This window comes from Suillus subalutaceus (assembly GCF_016647625.1).
Source record: "Suillus subalutaceus strain FC151 chromosome Unknown DFJ58scaffold_18, whole genome shotgun sequence".
Taxonomy (NCBI): domain Eukaryota; kingdom Fungi; phylum Basidiomycota; class Agaricomycetes; order Boletales; family Suillaceae; genus Suillus; species Suillus subalutaceus.
In genome coordinates, this window is record NW_024540267.1 from 129,320 (window position 1) to 150,025 (window position 20,706).

The window sequence follows — 20,706 nt, forward strand, 5'->3', positions numbered from 1 at the left end:
CCCAGCCAGCCGATAGCTTTCGTTGAGAAGATCGAAGATGCGCGAGTGCTCTCTAGACTCTACGCTTCTAACCCTATCCTAATGTTACCGTCACGTGCCAGACAGCTTACTAAGTCTCTACCAAACCAACCAACCAACCAAAACCAAACCAACCAATCAATCAACGTTCAATTCAACCAACCAACCCTTCAGACTTCTGTCTGTGCCAAAGTCTTGCAAAAATTTCTGTCTCTCACTGCGAGCCTCCCTCAGCAAGCATCGTGATCAGTGTTTAAAGTGTCGCTCGAAGTTTGCTGCAGACGGCCGACTGTCGCATTCAGTTTCTATTGTTTCAACTTTCTAATACCAACACTCGGACTCGTTCAAGGACTTTCTCGTTGTACTATCGTCTGCCCTACGCACCAGTAGACCAGTGTATATTAGTAAGTCACTAGCACGGGATGGCCAAGGCTGGCCTAAATAAATACCACGGAAGTCGGGACTCAGGTTGAGTGACGACTGACGTACGTCGGAATCGTTCTCTGTCAAGGAAGTGGTCAGGAGTACTGGTCATGAGTCTACTTATTATTATCGTGCAAGGAAAGAGATCTACTTCTCAGCTTCGGGCCGTCATGGGCGTAGTTGATTGCTCGGCTCAGGTCATTCCTAGGTCATAGGACCTCGAAGGTCGAAGCTGATTCGGCCCGACTATAACGATGCATGCCTTCAATATAAGAGATGTGGTGATAGACGGCTCTAGCAACATCCACCCACCTTCATCCAACGTCAGTTATGTCTGGTGTAGAGATGTAAGTTGACCATGCACTGGGATATAGGTAGTATGATAAATCTCACTTGCAACATCCAGTCATTCTGTCCCGCGTCCTACTGGGGTGCCCACCCCGGGAAAACTTAACAAAATATCCTGTCAGTTGACACAAGACAAGGTATTGATTACTCGCCCCTCTTGTTTCCATTCGCTGACGTTCGCTGCGCTTGAAGGCTCGGGGAGGTGCCCAGGCTATGTGTAAGTTCTTGTCCTGAATGACACTTATCGTGCGATTAACCAAAGGTGTAATATAGTATATGCCGTTGGTATGACAGAGGAAGACATGAATAAGCCTCAAGTACCCTCATGACAACTTGTGGTTTTTACATTGCCTTGACCATTCACTAGATCGGTATTTCACCTATCTGGTGGGAAGGTAATAATATCAGTCCTGTATGCAGAAATTGGTGCTGAAGTGCGTTCTTCAGGTAACCCATGTAACTCTCATCTTGTGTGTTTTGCTCCCTGTTTGCGAGCGTCCGGTAAATTGATATCTGTGTAGCTCGATTTGTCCAAGAAAGTCAAGGAGGGCTGCACGGAGGAAGGTTTAGTTGGCTTAACCTTTAACACCATTGGTGTTAGGTGTGTCTGGTCATCTTCTCAAAGAGTATGTACTAAAGCTAGGTAGTGATGCTATTACAATGGGAACAGACGGTAAGGTATCTTTAATAAATTCCCTTTGGCATGTCTGATTGTGTCTACTCAGGAATGCGGTACTCGTGCGTATCATGGAAGTCACTGGCATGATATCCTGTTAATATAGCATACCAGACTCCCAAGTCGTGATCTCATTGCGGACTCCATTGAAGCTGTAAATGTCCTCGCTGAGGCTTTAATTCCACGCTGATTCGGTTTTTTGTCAGGTCACACTTGTGAGAGGTTCCATCTTTTAATAACATCTGGATGCTCAAGTTACTTGATTTATGTAAGGCGCAACATTACGATGGCAATATCTCAATACCAGGTTGCGACAAGAACATGCCTGGTGTCTTGATGGCCGCCGCTAGACACAATAGGCCGACCATTATTGTGTACGGTGGTACAATTCAAGTTGGGACGCGCCATGTCGACTGCCCTTCCATGGGGTACGAGAAAGGCGGGACTGTCAACATTTCAGACGCCTTCGAGTCTTATGGTGGGTGGTTATCCGCCTCCAAATACTCCTAAGCCTTGAACTGGAGTCAGGTGCCTATGCCGTTGGCCTCATCAACGACGAGGAGCGATTTGATGTCGTCAGACATTCATGTCCTGGCGCTGGTGCCTGTGGTGGTATGTATACGTACGTGTTTCGTCGCTTTTAAGCAGAAACCTCCTCATATGACCTAGGGCCAACACCATGAGCTCTGCTCTTGAAGTCCTGGGCATGTCTCTTCCCTACTCCTCGAGCACACCGGCAATGTACCCTGGTGAGTTAGAAAACACTTCTGTTGCATGTAACATTTTGAATTTGCGTATTAGAGAAGGCACAGGAATGCTTCAAAGTTGCCAAGTATATGAAACGTCTTCTGGAGCTTGATTTGAAGCCAAGAGATATTCTCACCCGACAATCTTTCTTGAATGCAATCACTATCGTCAACGTCCTCGGTGGCTCAACGAACGCCGTTCTTCACTTGCTGGCTATAGCTCGTGCTGCTGATGTTCCCTTAACCATCGACGACTTCCAGATGATCTCGGACAAGACTCCATACCTTGCCGATTTGAAGTACTTTCAAATTCATAATTCGATTGCGTTTTCTCACAGTATTGTCAGGCCATCTGGAAAGTATTATATGGAAGACGTTCACAAAATTGGTGGCATACCCGCAATCATCAAATATCTTCTTAAGAATACCGATCTTATCGATGGTAGCCAGATGACTGTTACCGGAAAGACCCTGGCTGAAAACCTCGTGGATGTTCCTGAGCTCGACTTCGAAAGCCAAGACATCATCAGGAAGCTGGATAACCCCATTAAACCCTCTGGTCATTTGACTATTCTCAAAGGTAGCTTGGCTCCTGGAACCGCTGTTGCCAAGCTTACAGGGAAGGAGGGTTTGCGCTTTGAGGTGATTCACGGTTATTTGTTGATTCCATGACATCATGGCTAACGGACACCGTGGTGGTTCAGGGTGTCGCTAAATGCTTTGATAGGTACGGCGTAACGCAAAACCTTAAGCTTAGTTTGTTTCATATACTTCATCTTTAAGTGTGCACGACTTTTATCCTGCGCTCGAGCGCGGGGACATCAAGCATGGAATGGTCATGATATTCAGATATCAAGGACCGAAGGGTGCGCCAGGAATGCCAGAGGTTGGATGTTATCCTTGACATCATTTCTTCCATACTCATAATTAACTGCAGATGCTGGGTACAGTTGCATTTTGAACAAGCCCTACAGTCCTCCTAATTCCTTTACGCACAGGTCCCACCGCCGCTCTTGTAGGTGCCGGGCTGGGCAACTCAACTGCGCTGATCACGGATGGTCGTTTCTCTGGAGCATCCAGAGGTTTCATCATTGGTGCATCTTTTACGCAACTTCTCTTGAAGACTAGAGCTTATTTCCAACCCACCAGGTCACGTTGTCCCTGAGGCGACCCTCGGTGGTCCAATTGCTCTTGTGGAAGACGGCGATCCCATTGTCATTGATGCAAAGAGTAGGACCATTGACTGGCAAGTCGGCGAAGAAGAGAAAGCACGCCGCAGAAAAGCATGGGAAGTCTCGGGCAAGAATGCCCTCAGGGAACACCGAGGTATCTTGTACCGATACGCCCGTGATGTTGCTGTAAGAAGTTTAGTTTTATGGTTCAGCCTCGCTTGCTAACCATACTTTATAGCCTGCTAGCGAAGGAGCCTACTGCGACTGAGATTTCTCTTACTACGGTGTATGAGAGGGTATCGAAACGATTGAGTAACGTGGTCAATAAACATTATGCGTTAAATCAACATGTCATCGGTAAATACAGAAGTCAAATATTTAACATGATTTTGGGTCTCTCTGTTGGTACAATCAGGTGTCTGGACTTGGAAGAGACAATGTTGTCATTACCCCAATATCTCCGCACTACTGAACGTGTGACACGTACAGTCCAAGTATACATAGCCTTGTAAGTCATAACCATAACAGCTGAACAGATTGACATATCCTCTACAAGCGCATTGCATCCTTGGTCAGGTATTTGCCGAAGGCAGCCTGAGAATTAATTATCCTGAATGTGGTCCGTGAATAAATGCACCGCAGGACAACGTCCCAAATCGCACCTGCACCACAGCGGACAATATAAAAACTATGTCTCGCTCCACGACATATTATATAACTTGCTGCGCGCGTCGACAATGCATTGCCTGACATGAATTTAGCACCTCCGTTTGAAAAGTGAGTGAAGGAACAATGAAAGAGTGTTCCGACCAAGGATTTCTCACGGGACGGAAGGATGGCACCCGACTCCAGCATAATCATACGCCATCTTCACAGCAGGGGTGCCTGTGACCGCCCGTCCCTGTTTTGAGGCATCAATACAGCATCCTCGTGACCATGTGAGTGCTCTGCAGTGCCAGCATGGCAATACGGGATTCCGTCTTCCTTGTGGCCCCATCACATCACAGGCGACCACTCATCTACGAGGTTGGCCAGTACCTGGAAGTGACCGCATGCAATCGGCTGGAGCCCGCGCGGTTGGTACAGTCCCGCGAGACTGAAGACACAGCCAAACACATACAACAGCACGCATCAGTTCCATATCTGCACCGTGCACGAGTGTGTGAGGATGCTGTGACGCCTGTACTTAATTTCAGTAAAAATGCGGACCTGGTTTGGAAACATAGATATTATTATTAGAGTCGACGTTTGGAATTGACCGCGAAACAACGCCCGGGCATTCTGTCTATATCATGAATGTTAATGAGGTTATGATTGTTGTTCAAGAATTCAGATCTAATGCTAGGTCGAGTAACTTACATAGCGCAGGCTTCGCAACGAAAAGTGCAAAATAGAGCATATTAGCGAAAACCGACTTTGCGGGTTCGTTGCCAGTGATACCTTTTTGTCCGGTACCGCTTCTCCGATCACCTTCATCTCGAATGACATTTGCGATGTACCACGAACAGTGCAGACAACAGTCACTGGACAACAGCCAGGTGAATATAGCCCATTAAACATCCCCCTCCGACATTAGGATCTCACCGGAATAGCTTTTACTCGGGTTCGTATCATATATGGACAGAACGAGGGCACTCTATCCAGCACATGCTACGACAAGGCCCAAAGGGAGATGGCGGCTTTGTGGATGCTAGGGTGTGCATGTAACGGAGAAGGCTGAATCTCTAATCGGCCCGTTGGACCTGTATACACATCCAAGTCGAACACGCCACGCATGCACCAGAAAGTAACGGGGTTCAATTGTGAATCCCAGTTGGAAGTAGTCGCCATGTGGGAGGCCGAGAATGGAGGAGGCAGCACACCATATATGCGAATTAAGTATATGATAATCTGTATGATATGGACCTCAGGAATGCGCGGGTCCGTAGGCCCCCTATATATCCCTCTCGACAACCTCGTCATCTTGATCTGTGGGTAGGAATTGGTTGCAGAACGGAGCTTCTGCTTGCCATTCAAACCAGTGGGCCACTATATTCAAGCGTGGATCGTGTCCTTGATGTCCGCACAGCCTGCATCTAATGTAGTTCGGTCTATTCAGAATTTCAGAATTCGCGGTGGAGTAGCAACACGACAAATTTCTTCACCATTTTATAATTCTGACATTCGCAGACTAGAAATGTCATGGTGTACCGCGTATACGGTTCAAGACCTGATATCGACGGTCATGACATTATTGTTAGACGGATGTGCGTGCGCTGTGCTCGTTGGGTTTCTTGCCTCCTTGCAAGATAGCTGGATCTGGGGGTATAATGTATGGTTCCATCTCATTGGTCTCTTCGGGAGAATTCCGATTTTTCGATTTCCGGCGTTTAAGTAAATACCAGATGAGGCCAACGATCCATGCGATGCCTAGCACACCTCCACACACGCTGCCAGCGATTATTGGTGTCAGAGCCTTGTGTCTAAGTACGATGTGAGCTGAACATTTGAATGTAAGCCGAAGGGTCAAAGGACACGTACCCATTAAGGGAAGCAACTTCAGAGGAGCTCTCTGCGCGAGTTGCTCGAATTTTCGTTGCAATGCCATGTCCCTCCCAGTGCATGTCTCTTCCGGCTTCTGTTCAGCGGTAGGACAGATCAAGTAGCCTTCAAGATGTGTCTTCGTATCTGTACTAAGTAGGATCGATTCTTCAAGGTCGAAGGATGGGAAGTGAAGAATACATGTGCTTGACTCACGAGCAAGTCTTGTCGCAGTTTCGGAGACTCTGAGAGCTCCGCAAACTGCCGTCACGGTGGACTGTTTAATTTAAAATTTGGCAAGTTCATTACGTCAGGCACATTAGTGCCACGGGTAAGTTCACGGACTCACGGTGCCACGTTTGGCAGGATGGTCTTGGGCCGTTGCTTTTGTACAGTGATGCCGCATGACGGTCGATTCGTTCGTGTCCTGTGTCGCGGTTGATTATATGATACTTATTTGTTGGCAACAGACTGGTCATGATCACAGCTGTGTTAAAGTCACAAGCTTGATATTTGATGTTAAGGATCCGGATTTGCCAATATACTAGTACAAGCCCATCGATCGCCCCTAGGAACCCTTTGCCAAAAACTGTCACCTTGTAGATCTGTTCTGTGCAAAAATGCCAAAGCTTCCTGCCTTGGACCGCATGTTCATAACCGCAGCATGGTTACAGTCTATAATTTATGGTATGCATCCTTATGCAGCCTTTAGATTCAATGCTGAATCATATTCCGCTCGACAGGAGTCAAGTGAGTTGAAAATGGAGAAAGGCTGACACCGGGCTCATTTTCATCGATAGCTGCGTACTATTTGGCGTATGCATGTACGCCATATTTCGCAAAAAAAGGGCACATTGGTTCGTGTCATTACTTGTTCAATTATTCGCCGGCACTCACCTTTGTATCAGGATTATTCCTCTTTCATGCATCTACCACTTTTCAATAGCGACAGTGCATAACATCATTTCCCTTATATATGCTCTGCGGGCCCTCACAAATCCTGCTGTAATATCCGTCCCCGACGGAAGTACCTTGTACTTTGCCAGGGTTACAGTCTTGTCGATGACGATGATTGGACTGTATATTTTCAATGTGGGTATCATATTTCTGTCGTGAATCGCACTTTATTATGCCTTCTTTCAGGTTGTTATTCTGCATTTACTACTCGTGAGTAGTAACTACCTCCGTGTGGAGGTGTTGAACCTAACACTCCCAACAGATCTGGAGGCTTTATTTGGTTTGGGATCATAACTTGATCCTTGCTATTGCCATGGTAAGATATCTTTCCATTACCTGTCGCACCTTTTACGAGTGTCGAGATCGCTAGTTAATTCTGGAAATTGCACACTTCTGTAGGCCTGTGTACTTGAGTTGGCTGGCAGTTTAAGTGCTAACATTGCTTCCCCGCGTAGCAACTGGCATCGGGGCCTGGGCCATGGCCATACGGTTCGGTGTCGTCCTTACACGGGATTCCGTGGCTTTGTTGAAAGCTGATCTCGCGTTCAACATCGTTCTCACTGTTTGTCTTACGTCTTTGATCGCCTATCGTCTTTGGCGCGCGGGAAAAGATACGTTTGGTTTGACTGGCCATAATGCGTACAAACCTGCCGTATACACTATCATTCAGTGCGGTGCAATCTATACCAGCAGCATCGTGGTAGTATGCGCTCTACACCTCTCCGGGAGCCGCGCTGGTGTCATGGCAGACTACGTTGGTATTCAGTTTGCCGTCAGCACTTTATATTTCTTCTTTCTACATAGTCTCACGTCCTGCTAGACCTTGACACCTCTTCTTCTCATCGCCACTCTTAGCCTTGGTATGAGGCTTGGAGAACGCGACGAGGCACAAGACATTGTGGAACTCACTTTCGCTCATCCAGTCCAGGTCAATATTGCCGAGGAGATCCATACCTGCCATGACGACACCATGGATCCACGACCTATCCGGCGGAATCAGAGTTTGCCGACATATAGTGACACTGAAAAGGAACATTAGCTAGGATCATCTCATAGGTTTTTCTTTCCAGTGAGGGACGAAGGGTGGACATGCCAATAAGCATGGATTTAGCAGTGCTCGGTGTTGCACCGGTGTTTGAACCGTGAACTTTATTTAAGGGGTCACTGGCCCAGCACAAAGAACGGTATGATCAATAACAACTCCGAGTCCTATTGACACGTTCCGAAGACAATATCATAAGAGATACGGAAATGATAAACTGTCAGATATTCAAGGACTTGGGAAATTACAGATTGGCATAAGTTGGCATATTCAAGGAATCGTCCTTTGAGAGTACTGTGGATCAAAGACCAAGCTCGGTATATACTTAAACATTAGGGATGCAGGCGGCGTACGTAACAGCTGGAGTTGTGTGTTAAAGGTCGTATATATAGAACGAAAGATGAAAAGCAGGCTACGAAGAATCAAAGCGCGACGGAATTACTTGATCTTACAAAAGTCTGGCCCTTCACTTGGGGAACTGATCTTGTGCCTGAAGAAAATAATAATAAGTAGCGGATCTGGACCATTTGAAAAAATGCTTATTTACTTGACTTTGATGTGCTGCTTGACACCTTCCAGCATGAAGGGCCGGTTTGAGCCACTGCAATGTTGGCAGATATATATCAACTCGGTAGAAGGTTTAGACTTCCGAGTCGTGCCCGAGTTTGAGGGCTTCTTGGTCTGACTCGGAGGGGTAATGAAGAACTTCATTGCTGGAGGCGGTCTCTCAACGACGCCTTGGTCATAGCTAAAATCAATCCCTTCAGTCGTAGTAGTGATTCTATGCCTACTACGCGTCAAAAAAGGTAAAGTGAAACGTAAAAGGTGATGGCTTACGATTGCATATGTTTAATCACGGTGACCTTTGTAGTTGGATTTTCGTGGTATACATCGCACTTGTTACAACGCCACACTTTCTCAGTAGCTCCGGGATATTCAGGCGCACGCCAACTTTGCATGACTCGAAGTTGTTCGGCACTCAAGAACTCCCAACGAGGTTCTTTGTGCGATGGACCTCGTTGGTTGACGTAATGGAAGACCTAGAAGACAGTAAGTACAGTATCAAAGTCACAAACACAGGACGAACGCCCTGACGCCAGTTCATCGCCATCCGGAAGGATCCTCCATTCTCTGACTTCGGTGGACAGTTGGAGCAGAAAAAGCGACACTGGAGGTCGTCCATTGTAGTTGCAGCCGTAGTTTTGGCATCGAGACCGACCAAGCTTAACAAAGAACGTGCAGCGGCAACCCCGTGCTGAGAGATCAAAAATGTGCAAGATGATGTCGACGCCGATGTTGCACAACTTCGGTGAGCGTGATACTGCGCTTTGTCCCATGTAATCAACGGGAAGAAGCGCGGGTGAGTGCATTGGAAAACGGAAGTCGCCAGCTGCAATAACATATCATCTGGGGCATCGATTCCTTGGCTTCGTAGTGCCGTGGTATCTTGCACGACATCAGTGGAGAGGGCAAGTAGTCGTGTCAACTCGAGCTTCCTTTTATGCATATATTCAGCACAAAACTCTGGAAATCTTTCCGCAAAAGCATAACAAGGTTGAATATCTTCTTTGTCTCCAGTGGGTGGGCTTTCGATGAATTCCGAAACATCGCATAGCTTCAAGAAATCTTGAGGAGGAGGCATGATAGCCTGTGGCAACGGCCGCACGTATTTCTTGTACATATCCATCAGGCAAGACTTCCGGGCAGACGAGACTTCTCTTTGGTTCTCGAGGCGCCATTCTTCCTGCAATTCAGCAAGCTTACGCTCGACTTTTGGGATCAAACGCTTCCAGCCTGGAAATCAACAATGTAAGGATGAATCTTTTCAAATGTAGCTGATTACTGACGTGCATCGGTAAGCTCTTCATCAAGTACGCCATAGTGATGACGCTCGAACATGCGCTCCACATCTTTAGCATCGTGGCCGAGATCGACTAGTCTAGCTTGGAACCTAGGATAGAGGATCAAGACATGATTAGATGACGAGTCAATTAAATCTACTTACAGCTCTGTATTTTGGCTACGAAGCTCACGGGCACGCGACAATTGACGGCTACTGTCCTCGTCCGACCAAGCGCTACAGACGGCTATATGCTTGGAAGCTATTAGATTTGGTGAAACCACTTGTAGGAATCTTACATCGATATCGGAATCAGCATATTTCTTGCGTGATTGCTTGAAGTCTTCTAATGCTTGTTCGGCACCTGGTTTGAGGTACACCTCCAGCTGTTTTGCCATTTCCAGTACGTCTGCTGACCAAAAATACTTGCAGTCAGTGTTATGATCATCATCATCTCTGCCAACTGCGCAGGAAGATCAGATACCGATAAGCCATGGTAAGACAGCACGCACTGCTACTGGATGGGATCAAATCCATGATAATTGGATCGCATTCAGCAAATTCGTGTGGAATGGCGTGGTCACAGATTAGGCTTGACGAATCGTTGGCCAGATAAGAGCATGATAACAAAGTAGTACTCACTTCTCATTGAGGCATGGGGTACATACTCTGCGCCTGATACCAAAGTCTATCTCCCAAATTCCCTTCTTGCCACATTCCTGAGCTTTCGGTCATGAAAGTACAAAAGATGTAGATGGAGATCAGACACACTTCACAGTGAGAGCTGCCAAATAATAGGTCAGCCCATTCCACCTCAGACATGCCAGGTAGGCAATCGGGAACACCACCACGGTTGACGCGAGCAGCTTTCCAGACTGAGACTGCATTGTTAGATGACAGAACCTTACGGAAAGCCTTGTGGGTGCGGAACAGATGTTAAAGGTCTACCGGTTCCAAGAGGCCAAAAATCTGATTGGAAGCAGAAATCAAATCAAATAAGTAAGATGCATGTGCAATGCTCATTAACTTACCTCGAGAAGGATATCAGTTGGCACAGTGACAATGAGGCCAGGAGTTTTCTTTCTTCTGCCAGAACCTTTTGCTGCGGGTGCCGTTCCCGTATCGGTTCCTTTGTCTGCCCTGGCACGCTTTGTCGCGGGTTGTCTATCTGGAACTTCGAAGCAAAAGTTAGTGAACAATGATTACTATCATATGCCTCTCCACCATAGTCACCTGCACTGTCTTCACTGGGCGCCTCGCACAGGCTGCTATGCTCGCTACATTGGCTACTACTATCTTCCACTGAGTCTGTGTCCAGGTCCGTTAAATCGGAGTCCGAGGCATAGTCGCCGCAATCCCAACACATGTGAAGACCGTCGAGAGGGTTGCAAACAGTAGTAGGTACCAGAGACGCCCACGATGCGGGCTGAACGTAGTATAGAGCGGCGCAAAGCAAAACTGGAAAAGTCGCGCTTTATGATGAACTTGTCTCAAATTTAAAGAGTTCAGTATGCATTGATGCCGAAGGTGACTAGTACTAAATCAGACGGGGAAACAAAATATTATACTCGTGTGACATATATTGGCCCGGGAATGGCGGAGATCGCGAGCTCGGTGGTAGATGCTTAAACGCTTAAAGTTACTAGGGCTTGGTGGACTGTCGAATTTATATAGTAATTTGGAGTTCTCGCCTAGTTAGTTGTGCGCATGATCGAGGGCTTATATCACGGACTTTGAAAAACGCAGGCGGCATATCGCAGCTATAACTGTTTTCATGGGTAGATTAACTGACATTCTGAATATAGACTGTGATGGGGTCTGAGGTTTGTATGTAAAAGCTGGAGGGACGCCAAAACCAGTAACCCCTGCAGACCTGTGCATCAGGATCAATTGTTCGAAGCTCAGTAGCAGGAAAGGAATGCGCACATTTGCATACAGTAGGCTGACAGAACCCTCCCTACTTCGTAGAGTCACGGATTTACCGGCGAAGGCAAATGATAAAGCAGCCACGAGCCGGATCCGCTACCGAAGTTCAAGAGAAGGTTCGAATGAGAGCGATGTACTGTAGAGCTACGACACTAGCTTCGTCACGTGCAGCGTGTGATTATGTCACACTCAGTGTCACTGGTTCGAATGACCTGTGACCTGTGACCACACCCAAATAGATTCGCCCGCGGGTGCTTCGCCGCTTGCAACCATCTGACATGCCGCTGCTTCGTGATTGTGTGACGTGCCAATGGATGCACTTCTTGACCATATGGCTTCCGGGGGTGAACAGGTCCGTTCTGACTGCCATATCAATGCAGATGGTGGACTTTCGTGTGCAAACCACTCCGAAGTCTATGATGTGGGTGGCATTGCCGCTGAAGATGTGGAAGGTGGCTCGAACAGTGTTCCGACGGTTGATTATGGGCGTGGAAAGCGTAGACGCATCACAAATTCGATGTATAATGATTTTTGGTCCCATTAGTGCACAACCTATGTTTTTCCTATGTTTTTTTCCGAATGTCACAAATTAGCTTCGTCCCGCCAAAATTCATGTGACGGTCACACCAAATAGATTCGATTCGTCAAGGGCTGTGACCTGTGACGAACCTAGTGTCGTAGCTCTACAGTATTCCGCTCGCTGCTCATCTAATTCCAAGGCTGTTATCTGTGCACTACCAAAACTCACGAACTCAAGAGGACACTTTGACCGTGCTAAAAATGCTTTAAACTCCTCGTGATGCCACTGCATCCATACAAAACCAGCAATAAACTCGCGTAAATTGGGGAGTGATAGGACATTAAGCAGGTTGGACCCGTTAGTGATTGATAAGAGCGGGCTGGGACGATTAATGTGCAAGATTTGAAGCTTCGTGTGCGTGCATGACTCTACAGGTAAGGGGTAGGGCATGGTATAATCTAAAGTCATGAAAATTTTGGCTGAGGAGAGGTTGGGAGCCTGCTGCAGTAATCTGGGGAGTATATTTTGTTGGCAAACATTGATCTCAACATGTGTGAGGTGGGGCCATCTGGAATTCTTGAAGGGGTCGAAGTCGGCCAAGTAGAATGAGAACGATACTAGTCTATTAATTTCGAGACTGCGCAGGGTGAATGAATGGTTCAAGATAGATCGTGCGATAAGGCTCCTCTCACTGGACTCATTGCTGATCCACCCATGGATGGTAAGCACCTGAAGTGCTGGAAGGCCATTTAACAAAAGGTCACGTGTGGCGGCGCAGTAAACGATATGAAGAGACGAGATTTGATTCGTGTAAGGCTGAAGAAGGTCGGTCAAAGGATTTGGGCGACACATGAGTACCAACGACAGTGGAAGTCCTCGTGATCGCTTGAGCCATGTGTTGTAGCAGAAGGTTTCTCGCCGCCTGTGCCAGCAGTGGGAGCTCATGAACCCACTAAACAGTCTGCACCATAAACTTGGTGAATTCACAGCAACTTCCCTCCATCTTCGGCAAATCCTAGTCAACAGCATGGGAGATCGTGACTTTGATGGGGGCAATAATTCATCGAATGGTAGGAGTGTGTGCATAAAAATTTCATGTAAAAGTTCGGCTGGTAAGCGAGAGACAGCCGGTCCAACTTCCTCGTGTATCACGGAGTGGATGATCTTGTCCCGCTTGTCAACGAGGCGCTGGTCATCAGTGATGACGGCAGCAACGCTCCGAGTCTGGTCCGTACGCATGGCAGGGTGGCCAGTATCGTTGGAGTGCTGTGTTTTATGATCTGGCATCTAGTTATTGTCAATACTGCGGTATCAGATATATCAAAATAGACATACGATTGGTTGTGACTGCATCAGAAGTGATTGATGGTTAATTAATGAGACACGGTTACTTACAACTAGGCACTTACAATGTTTTGCTTGTTCGCCGGCGCTTTCTGACCCAACTTAGTTGGATGGGCGATGCAGAGGAGCGACGCTATGGATAAAACGTTGACCATTGTCGTTGAGCCACGAATAGGGGTCCATTCAACCTGATCATAATGAGCGGAGTTTAGACTTGTAAGAACTGATGAGCCAATGATGAGCGGTCAGATATTTGAGGATTCAGGATATCCACCTATCAATTACAGATGGCATACTTAAGGAATCGTCCTTTGAGATCAAAGACCGAGCTCGGTATATACTTAAACATTAGGGCTAGGGATGCAGACGGCGTACGTAACCGCTGTAGTTATGCGTTAAAGGTCGCATATATAGAGCGAAAGATGAAGAGGAGGCTACGAAGAATTAAAGTGCGATGGAATTACTTGATCTTACAAAAGTCTGACCCTTCACCTGGAGAATCGATCTTGTGCCTGAAGAAAAAAAATCAATAAGTAGCGCATCTGGACCACTTGAAAAAAATGCTTATTTACTTGACTTTGATGTGCTGCTTGACACCGTCCAACATGAAAGTCCGACTTGAGCCATTGCAATGTCGACAGCGATATCCCAACTCGGTAGAAGGTTTAGACTTCTGAGTTGTGCCTGACTTTGAGGGCTTATTGATCTGAGGGGTAATGAAGAACTTTGTTGCTGGAGGCGGTTTCTCGACGACGCCTTGGACATAGCTAAAGTCAATTCCTTCGGTCGGAGTAGTGATTCTATGCCTACTACGCGTCAAAAGAAGGTAAAGTGAAACAGAAAAGGCGATGGCTTACGATTTCATATGTTTAATCATGGTCACTCTTGTAGTTGGATCTCCGTAGTATAAATCGCACTTGTTACAACGCCACACTTTCTCAGTAGCTCCGGGATATTCGGGCGCACGCCAACTTTGCATGACTTGAAGTTGTGCGTCACTCAAGAATTCCCAACGAGGCTCTTTGTGCGATGAACCTTGGTACTCGACGTAATGAAAGACCTAGAAGATAGTAAGCACAGCGTCAAAGTCACAAACACAGGACGAACGCCCTGACGCCAGTTCATTGCCATCCGGTATGATCCTCCGTTCTCTGGCTTGGGTGGACAGTTGGAGCAGAAAAAGCGACACTGGAGATTGTCCATTGTGGTTGCAGTCGTAGTTTGGGCATTGAGACCGACTAAGCCCAATAAAGAACGTGCAGCGGCAACCCCACGGTGGGAGATCGAAAATGTGCAAGATGATATCGACGCCGATCTTGCATAATTTCGGGCCACGTCTTGATTGTGAGAAGACTGTCTGTGATACTGCACCTTGTCCCACGTAATCAGTGGGAAGGAGCCCAGGCGAGTGCATTGGAAAACGGAGGTCGCCAGCCGCAGTAACGTATCAGCAGGGGCATCGATCCTTCGGTTTTGTAGCATCGCAGTATCCTGCAGTACATCATTGGAGAGGGTAAGTAGTCGTGTCAGCTCGAGCTTCCTCTTATGCACATATTCAGCACAAAACTCGGGAAATCTTTCCGCGAAAGCATAACAAGGTTGAATATCGCTTTCTTCGTCCCCAGTGGGTGGGCTTTCGATAAATTCCGCAACATCACAGAGCTTCAAGAAATCTTGGGGAGGAGGTATGATAGCGTGTGACAAGGGCTGCACGTATTCCTGGTACATAGCCAACAGGCAAAACTCCCGGGCAGACGATACTTTTCTTTGGTTCGCGCGGCACCATTCTTCCTGCAATTCGGCAAGCTTACGCTCGACTTTTGGGATCAAACGCTTCCAGCCTGGAAATCGACGATGTAAGGACAAATACTTTCAAATGTAATAGATATCACTGACGTGCATCGGTAAGCTCCTTATCTAGCACGCCATAGTGATGACGCTCGAACATGCGTTCCACATCTTTAGCATTATGGCCGAGATCGACCAGTCTAGCTTCAAACCTAGGATAGAAGATCAAGACATAATTAGACGACGAGTCGATGTAATTTACTTACAGCTTTGTATTTTGGATACGGAGCCCACGGGCACGCGACAATTGACGTCTACCGTCCTCATTAGCCCAAGCGCTACAGACCGCTATATGCTTCGAGGCTGTTAGATTTAGTAAAATCACTTGTAGGAATCTTACGTCGATATTGTAATTAACATATTTCTTGCGTGATTGCTTGAAGTCCTCTAGTGCTTGCTCAGCACCTGGTTTGAGGTACACCTCCAACTCTTTTGCCATTTTCAGTAAGTCGTCTAACCAAAAAAACTCGCAGTCAGCGACATGAATACGATCATCTGTACCAACTGCACAGGAACATCAGATACAGATAAATCATAGTAAAACAGCACCCACTGTCACTGGATGGGATCAAATCCATCATGATCGGATCGTATTGAGAAAATTCGGATTGAGAGACGCAGCGACCAAGACAGACTAGGCTTGCCGAATTGTTGGCTAGATAAGGGTATGATGATAAAGTAGTACTCACTTCTCATCGAGGCATAGGGGACATACTCTGCGCCTGATACCAAAGTCTATTTGCCACATTCCCTTCCTGCCACATTCCTGAGCTCGTGGTCATGAAAGTACAAAAGATGTAAACGGACACCAGACATACTTCACAGTGAAAACCACCAAATAATAGGTTAGCCCATTCCATCTCAGACATGCCAGGTAGGCAGTCAGGAACATCGCCACGGTTGACACGAGCAGCTTGCCAGACCGAGACTGCATTGTTAGATGATAGAACCTTACGGAAAGCCTTGTTGGTGCGGAACAGATGTAAAAGGTCTACCGGTTCCAAAAGGCTAAAGATCTGATTGGAAGTGGAAGTCAGAACAAATAAGATGCATGTGCGATGTTCATTGAACTTACTTCGAGAAGAATATCGGTTGGCACAGTGACAATGAGACCAGGAGTTTTCTTTCTTCTGCCAGAACCTTTTGCTGCTGGTGCTATTCCCGTATCGGTTTCTTTGTCTGCCCTGGCACGCTTTGTCGCGGGTTGTCTATCTGGAACTTCAAAGCAAAAGTTGGTGAATAGTGATTACTATATGTCTCTCTGCCATAGTCACCTGCACCGTCTCCACTGGGTGCCTCGCCCAGGCTGCTGTGCTCGCTACATTGGCTACTACTATCTTCCACCGAGTCTGTGTCTAGGTTCGTTAATTCGGAGTCCGAGGCAAAGTCGTCGGAATCCCAACACATGTCAAGATCGTCGAGAGGCTGGATAGGACGGTAGGTACTAATGACGCCCATGACGAGTTGAACGTAGTATAGAGCGGCGTAAAGCGAAACTGAAGAAGTCGCGCTTCGTGATGTGTTGGCGGCTTGGCTCAGATTTAAAGGGTTCAGTCATTGATGCCGAAGGTGACGAGAGGTCGCTAGATCAGATGGGGAAACAAAATGTACTCATGTAGCGTAATATTGGCCCAGGAGTGGCGGAGACTGACCATATCGCGAGTGCTCGAGCGCTCCGAGTCAAGCGCTCAAAGCTCGGTGGTGGATGCTTGAGCGCTTAAATTGAAGTGATCACAGCACACGGCGGACTGTCGATTGAGTGGTTCCTGTCGAGATCTATTGGTTCGCCGTATTTGCCTAGTTGCTCGCGTTACCGTGATCGAGGGCTTATATCACGGACTTTGAAAAGCACCAGCGGCATATCGAACCGCGATAGAACTTTTTACACCATGGCTCAATTCACTACAACAACCGTTACTTATCCGCTAGCAAAATATTCGCGATCATATCCTACGAGCTCAACCTCCTCTCAGAACGCTGCTATAGATCCAGAATGGCAACATTTCGTCCACCCCGTTATTAACCTCTACTTGGACGCGAAGAAATCTTCCGCAGGAAATCTTGTCTCTGTCCGCCTTCGAATTATATGGAATTTTGACAGCAGCACCAATAGCAAGGACGTCGATCAAAGAGAGATTATCCTCGTAGGCTCTTTAATTACTGAGGGGCAACGAACCGCACTAAAAAGCATAACACTCAAGGAGGATCTTGATTTACTCTCCTTCTCGTCGATCTCAAACTCGAAGACGAATTCTGCGCAACCCGACCATGGTCTTCCACTCAAAGCTGTCTATCGAGATGCTGTTGTTGGGATTCGGTATCTGCACCCGAGAACAGCAGACTCGACCTGTCAACCAGTACATATGTGCCGTTCGCTCCAAACATTTTACCAAGTTTTTTTTAGGTATATCGGCGCTTTCAGATCACATTCACCACTGCAACGAGCGCAGCTCAGTTTATCGATGCTGTCCGACCAGTTTGTCCTTGTCGATTGAATCCACAGCCGCAGCCTCTGGTCACTCGCATCCCTACTGTAGCTACGACAGGCCTTCTTGACGACATTTCCCGTCGAGGTACTATGCTCCCAACTGTTTCACAAGATCGGCCATCGATAGGCGGAACCCCCCACAGACCAGCGCCGACTACACTCCTTTCAGAAAATCCATCATCCGAATCCGATTTACCGGTATTCACACCATCGACGCCGGTTAGGTTCACACCTGTGGCTCTGAGCAGCAGTTCTGCGAAAACGACATCCGTGGCTGCATCCTCTCACGACAGTACCTTCGTTACACCTCCAGAAACACCTCGGATAACCATCCCAAAGTCTAGCCAATGCCAGGCACCGTCTGGCTCCATCAGTTCTACCAAAGGCTCTTTACCTGATTCTTCCCAGCCGTCTTCGTCTACTCGCAGTAGTTCAAACACGATGCCCCCGCCTCCACTGCCTTCGAGCGTCACACGATCTCTTCAATCGGAAAGTCGATCATCAGAAGGTCGTAATTCAACTCGGGCCCAGCTTGTTGCATCACTGTATGACACACCGGCCCTTCACAAGCTCTCCCATGCAGAGCTAGAATCCATCGTAGCACAAGTCATCAGAGAGGAAGGTTTTGCCCAACTGGTAAGTGTTCTCGAAGTCATCAAATGAAAGGAACCATAACCTCAGATGACGCTGCTAATCGGATCCCCTCAGCTTGCTTCCTTGGACACCATGTGGAGAGTGAAGGGTTTTCTTGGTCAGTGATGCCTGATAGTCTTGAACATATCCATTTCTTGCTATCCTTCCAGTAGAAATTTTGCGAAATGTTGCCTTGTACAGGTATAAAGTCTCGGATGTTACTGTCAAGTACCTGTCTCGTCCATTGCTTCCATCGATGTGCCAGCAACTTGCAAGTCATGAACGCTTTCCACACCGACACCTCTAAGTACCGTTCCGATCTTCTCTTGCTCTAATGCCTGGCATTCGGACTCGCTTTTCACCATCAGCATGCCAGCAAACCCAAGTGAGTTGATGCTCAACGTCGCCCCCGACTCTCCTAGGGTATAGGTTTCCCAGCGTCGCGGGATCAAGTGCATGTGTTCCAAGGTTAGAATCACATTATAGGAAGGTGTTCCAGGCGGGTAGTCCGGGGCATGTCGTACGGTCGAAATCACAAGATCCAAGAGGGATAGGAATGGGAGGAACAATACTTGTTCGAGCTGCTCCGGTGACGCACCATTCGACAGAGCCGGAAGCCGATATACATGGTTAGCGTATGGCACGGATGAGAGCGAGAAGGGTTTGCCTGAGGATTACTCAGGGTGAGATATCTAGTAGAGTAGTAGCAGTATAGAGTAAGTACCTGAGACTTCAAGGTTTGCGGCTTTGGCTAATCTTTCGATTGGAGGTCCATCATCCTCAACTTCGATGAACTGGATATGTTTGTGACTTTGACTGGCTCCACTGTTTGATCCGCCTTTGATGAATGCTCAGTACATCCTTGCCATCGGATCGTCATGTCACGAGAGATCCTCACAATTGTAGAAAGCAAAATAATTTTTATGTGCTTTCCGGGCTGCAAGGAGCAGCAGATAAGTTTGGACCAGATCATGAGGCATCAACGGTGAAGTTTGCGGCATAAATTCTGTCGATCATATGCATCAGCGCGTGATCATGGAGTTTAGATAGCTGGTAGGGAACCTTTGGTCACAAGAAGGAAATGATGGGGGACGACCGAGTACTTGTTTAGCTGGATGCACTTGAGCTGATGCTCGGAGGGAGAACTTAGTTGAGCGTACCAGTACACCATATTCCGCCTCGGATGATTCGTCGCGCAGATCACCAACGTGAAGATTTGGGACATATGGAGGTGCAAATGGATCAGAGTTCTTGGAGGTCTCGTCTATCTGATTAGATGGTGCGATTCCCGCTTCCCCAGCAGGTACCGGTTTCTTTTGAAGTGCTGTACATAGGCGAATCTCCCACTGTGAATCGATCACTCGTATGAACTATCATTGTGTTGATGAAAGCAGACGGAAACGGACCTCTATCCCGATCTCCTCATGCTTGCTCACTTCCGAGGGGAAGAAAAACAGATCCCCTGAAGACTGCGCAGTTTCAAACCGACTGGGTAGTGCAGATATGATATCAGAGGCCTTCATGACTGAACTGCACATGTCAATATTTGGTCACCGGCGTGTGAGCACAAATCGGCAAGTCGTAGTACTATACCGTGACTGTACAAAGTAATGGTCACGGCGCTGGCGCCAGCCGACTCGCTTATTCTCCATAGAAATATGTTGTAGGTTCAAAACCTGCTCAACAATCCTTCAATTCCTTTTACCACACCTTGAACATTCACTCATGGATGGATCCTTCATGAGGTCTATCTCGAGTAGTCATAGCCAACTGGCACTAGAACAGATTAGAAATATGCTTTCTTGGGTGGTGCGGATTCAAAACCTGCCGACAAACTTTTGATTTTCCCTCTCATCACACCTTATCGCAACTTCAATGACATTCATTCACGGACAGTTCGAATTCGGAGGTTCATATCAACTCGGGAAGTGTCCTAGTTACTATGACCTAGGCCGCCGATGCATTACCTACCCCTTTCATCACACCTTGACATTCACTCATGGATGGTTTCGTCGGAGGTTCATCTTAACTGCTCTGAGCTAAGCGGTTACCACAACAGAATCGAAATCTGACTGTGCAGGTTTGAAACCTGTCGACAAGTAATTTTTCCCTCTTGTCACATCTTGACATTCATTCATGGACAGTTCGTCGGAGAATCATCTCAACTTCCTGCTGGCGAAACTGGCTGGTAACCACAACAGAATC

The 20,706-nt window shown here is 47.3% G+C and overlaps 7 protein-coding genes across 7 annotated transcripts; 3 read left to right on the plus strand and 4 right to left on the minus strand.

Annotated features, from left to right (window-relative positions):
• Positions 1 to 659: 659 nt before the first annotated feature.
• DFJ58DRAFT_770333 (dihydroxy-acid and 6-phosphogluconate dehydratase) lies at positions 660 to 3,781 on the plus strand. Its single transcript, XM_041389077.1, has 22 exons — positions 660 to 788; positions 848 to 926; positions 982 to 1,006; positions 1,063 to 1,106; positions 1,157 to 1,184; positions 1,237 to 1,259; positions 1,311 to 1,390; positions 1,437 to 1,462; positions 1,515 to 1,527; positions 1,580 to 1,619; positions 1,672 to 1,680; positions 1,739 to 1,943; positions 1,994 to 2,087; positions 2,135 to 2,214; positions 2,267 to 2,510; positions 2,559 to 2,853; positions 2,916 to 2,938; positions 2,995 to 3,097; positions 3,149 to 3,155; positions 3,210 to 3,305; positions 3,361 to 3,569; positions 3,622 to 3,781. The coding sequence occupies exons 1-22, from the start codon at positions 772 to 774 to the stop codon at positions 3,649 to 3,651; spliced, it is 1,770 nt and encodes a 589-aa protein (XP_041247548.1). The 5' UTR covers positions 660 to 771; the 3' UTR covers positions 3,652 to 3,781.
• A 1,674-nt stretch (positions 3,782 to 5,455) lies between these two features.
• DFJ58DRAFT_152178 (uncharacterized protein) lies at positions 5,456 to 6,181 on the minus strand. The gene is made up of 3 exons (XM_041378903.1): positions 5,904 to 6,181; positions 5,528 to 5,845; positions 5,456 to 5,473 (listed from the first exon to the last, which is right to left on the minus strand). The coding sequence occupies exons 1-2, from the start codon at positions 5,984 to 5,986 to the stop codon at positions 5,620 to 5,622; spliced, it is 309 nt and encodes a 102-aa protein (XP_041247549.1). The 5' UTR covers positions 5,987 to 6,181; the 3' UTR covers positions 5,456 to 5,473; positions 5,528 to 5,619.
• Positions 6,182 to 6,275: 94 nt separating this feature from the next.
• Positions 6,276 to 7,998, plus strand: DFJ58DRAFT_770352 (uncharacterized protein). The gene is made up of 10 exons (XM_041389078.1): positions 6,276 to 6,321; positions 6,374 to 6,590; positions 6,647 to 6,653; positions 6,704 to 6,760; positions 6,812 to 6,995; positions 7,047 to 7,070; positions 7,123 to 7,176; positions 7,231 to 7,255; positions 7,316 to 7,632; positions 7,681 to 7,998. Exons 2-10 carry the CDS (start codon positions 6,524 to 6,526, stop codon positions 7,897 to 7,899), a joined length of 954 nt encoding a protein of 317 aa, XP_041247550.1. The 5' UTR covers positions 6,276 to 6,321; positions 6,374 to 6,523; the 3' UTR covers positions 7,900 to 7,998.
• A 447-nt stretch (positions 7,999 to 8,445) lies between these two features.
• On the minus strand, positions 8,446 to 11,349 carry DFJ58DRAFT_743164 (uncharacterized protein; the record flags this gene model as incomplete). Its single annotated transcript, XM_041387243.1, has 11 exons — positions 10,976 to 11,349; positions 10,774 to 10,916; positions 10,514 to 10,657; positions 10,385 to 10,461; positions 10,255 to 10,334; positions 10,042 to 10,205; positions 9,908 to 9,996; positions 9,750 to 9,853; positions 8,990 to 9,696; positions 8,740 to 8,942; positions 8,446 to 8,689 (listed from the first exon to the last, which is right to left on the minus strand). The coding sequence occupies exons 1-11, from the start codon at positions 11,106 to 11,108 to the stop codon at positions 8,446 to 8,448; spliced, it is 2,088 nt and encodes a 695-aa protein (XP_041247551.1). The 5' UTR covers positions 11,109 to 11,349.
• Positions 11,350 to 13,865: 2,516 nt separating this feature from the next.
• DFJ58DRAFT_152405 (uncharacterized protein) lies at positions 13,866 to 15,942 on the minus strand. The gene is made up of 7 exons (XM_041378905.1): positions 15,721 to 15,942; positions 15,587 to 15,675; positions 15,429 to 15,532; positions 14,640 to 15,373; positions 14,390 to 14,592; positions 14,105 to 14,338; positions 13,866 to 14,044 (listed from the first exon to the last, which is right to left on the minus strand). The coding sequence occupies exons 1-7, from the start codon at positions 15,817 to 15,819 to the stop codon at positions 13,993 to 13,995; spliced, it is 1,515 nt and encodes a 504-aa protein (XP_041247552.1). The 5' UTR covers positions 15,820 to 15,942; the 3' UTR covers positions 13,866 to 13,992.
• A 1,112-nt stretch (positions 15,943 to 17,054) lies between these two features.
• Positions 17,055 to 18,676, plus strand: DFJ58DRAFT_152364 (uncharacterized protein). The gene is made up of 4 exons (XM_041378904.1): positions 17,055 to 17,524; positions 17,582 to 17,737; positions 17,785 to 18,504; positions 18,577 to 18,676. Exons 1-4 carry the CDS (start codon positions 17,270 to 17,272, stop codon positions 18,625 to 18,627), a joined length of 1,182 nt encoding a protein of 393 aa, XP_041247553.1. The 5' UTR covers positions 17,055 to 17,269; the 3' UTR covers positions 18,628 to 18,676.
• On the minus strand, positions 18,632 to 20,120 carry DFJ58DRAFT_770379 (ATP adenylyltransferase). The gene is made up of 6 exons (XM_041389079.1): positions 19,908 to 20,120; positions 19,662 to 19,847; positions 19,564 to 19,612; positions 19,400 to 19,507; positions 19,226 to 19,339; positions 18,632 to 19,168 (listed from the first exon to the last, which is right to left on the minus strand). Exons 1-6 carry the CDS (start codon positions 20,037 to 20,039, stop codon positions 18,726 to 18,728), a joined length of 1,032 nt encoding a protein of 343 aa, XP_041247554.1. The 5' UTR covers positions 20,040 to 20,120; the 3' UTR covers positions 18,632 to 18,725.
• Between the last annotated feature and the right edge of the window lie 586 nt (positions 20,121 to 20,706).

What these genes read in the sequence shown, in the direction of transcription:
- DFJ58DRAFT_152364 (XM_041378904.1), top strand. Translation starts at nt 17,270, where the DNA reads ATGGCTCAATTCACTACAACAACCGTTACTTATCCGCTAGCAAAATAT. An exon ending in ATCAAAGAGAGATTATCCTC is followed by an intron (nt 17,525 to 17,581) that starts GTAGGCTCTTTA and finishes ATAACACTCAAG; the next exon opens with GAGGATCTTGATTTACTCTC. An exon ending in AGGAAGGTTTTGCCCAACTG is followed by an intron (nt 18,505 to 18,576) that starts GTAAGTGTTCTC and finishes GGATCCCCTCAG; the next exon opens with CTTGCTTCCTTGGACACCAT.
- DFJ58DRAFT_152178 (XM_041378903.1), bottom strand. Translation starts at nt 5,986, where the DNA reads ATGCACTGGGAGGGACATGGCATTGCAACGAAAATTCGAGCAACTCGC. An exon ending in GAAGTTGCTTCCCTTAATGG is followed by an intron (nt 5,846 to 5,903) that starts GTACGTGTCCTT and finishes CATCGTACTTAG; the next exon opens with ACACAAGGCTCTGACACCAA.
- DFJ58DRAFT_152405 (XM_041378905.1), bottom strand. Translation starts at nt 15,819, where the DNA reads ATGGCAAAAGAGTTGGAGGTGTACCTCAAACCAGGTGCTGAGCAAGCA. An exon ending in CGTATCCAAAATACAAAGCT is followed by an intron (nt 15,533 to 15,586) that starts GTAAGTAAATTA and finishes CTTCTATCCTAG; the next exon opens with GTTTGAAGCTAGACTGGTCG. An exon ending in ATGATTAAACATATGAAATC is followed by an intron (nt 14,339 to 14,389) that starts GTAAGCCATCGC and finishes GACGCGTAGTAG; the next exon opens with GCATAGAATCACTACTCCGA.
- DFJ58DRAFT_770333 (XM_041389077.1), top strand. An exon ending in GTCAGTTGACACAAGACAAG is followed by an intron (nt 927 to 981) that starts GTATTGATTACT and finishes CTGCGCTTGAAG; the next exon opens with GCTCGGGGAGGTGCCCAGGC. An exon ending in ACCCATGTAACTCTCATCTT is followed by an intron (nt 1,260 to 1,310) that starts GTGTGTTTTGCT and finishes ATATCTGTGTAG; the next exon opens with CTCGATTTGTCCAAGAAAGT.
- DFJ58DRAFT_770379 (XM_041389079.1), bottom strand. Translation starts at nt 20,039, where the DNA reads ATGTGCAGTTCAGTCATGAAGGCCTCTGATATCATATCTGCACTACCC. An exon ending in AGGCGGAATATGGTGTACTG is followed by an intron (nt 19,613 to 19,661) that starts GTACGCTCAACT and finishes AAGTGCATCCAG; the next exon opens with CTAAACAAGTACTCGGTCGT. An exon ending in TTATTTTGCTTTCTACAATT is followed by an intron (nt 19,340 to 19,399) that starts GTGAGGATCTCT and finishes CATTCATCAAAG; the next exon opens with GCGGATCAAACAGTGGAGCC.
- DFJ58DRAFT_770352 (XM_041389078.1), top strand. Translation starts at nt 6,524, where the DNA reads ATGCCAAAGCTTCCTGCCTTGGACCGCATGTTCATAACCGCAGCATGG. An exon ending in TGATCCTTGCTATTGCCATG is followed by an intron (nt 7,177 to 7,230) that starts GTAAGATATCTT and finishes CGAGATCGCTAG; the next exon opens with TTAATTCTGGAAATTGCACA. An exon ending in TCTGGAAATTGCACACTTCT is followed by an intron (nt 7,256 to 7,315) that starts GTAGGCCTGTGT and finishes TTCCCCGCGTAG; the next exon opens with CAACTGGCATCGGGGCCTGG.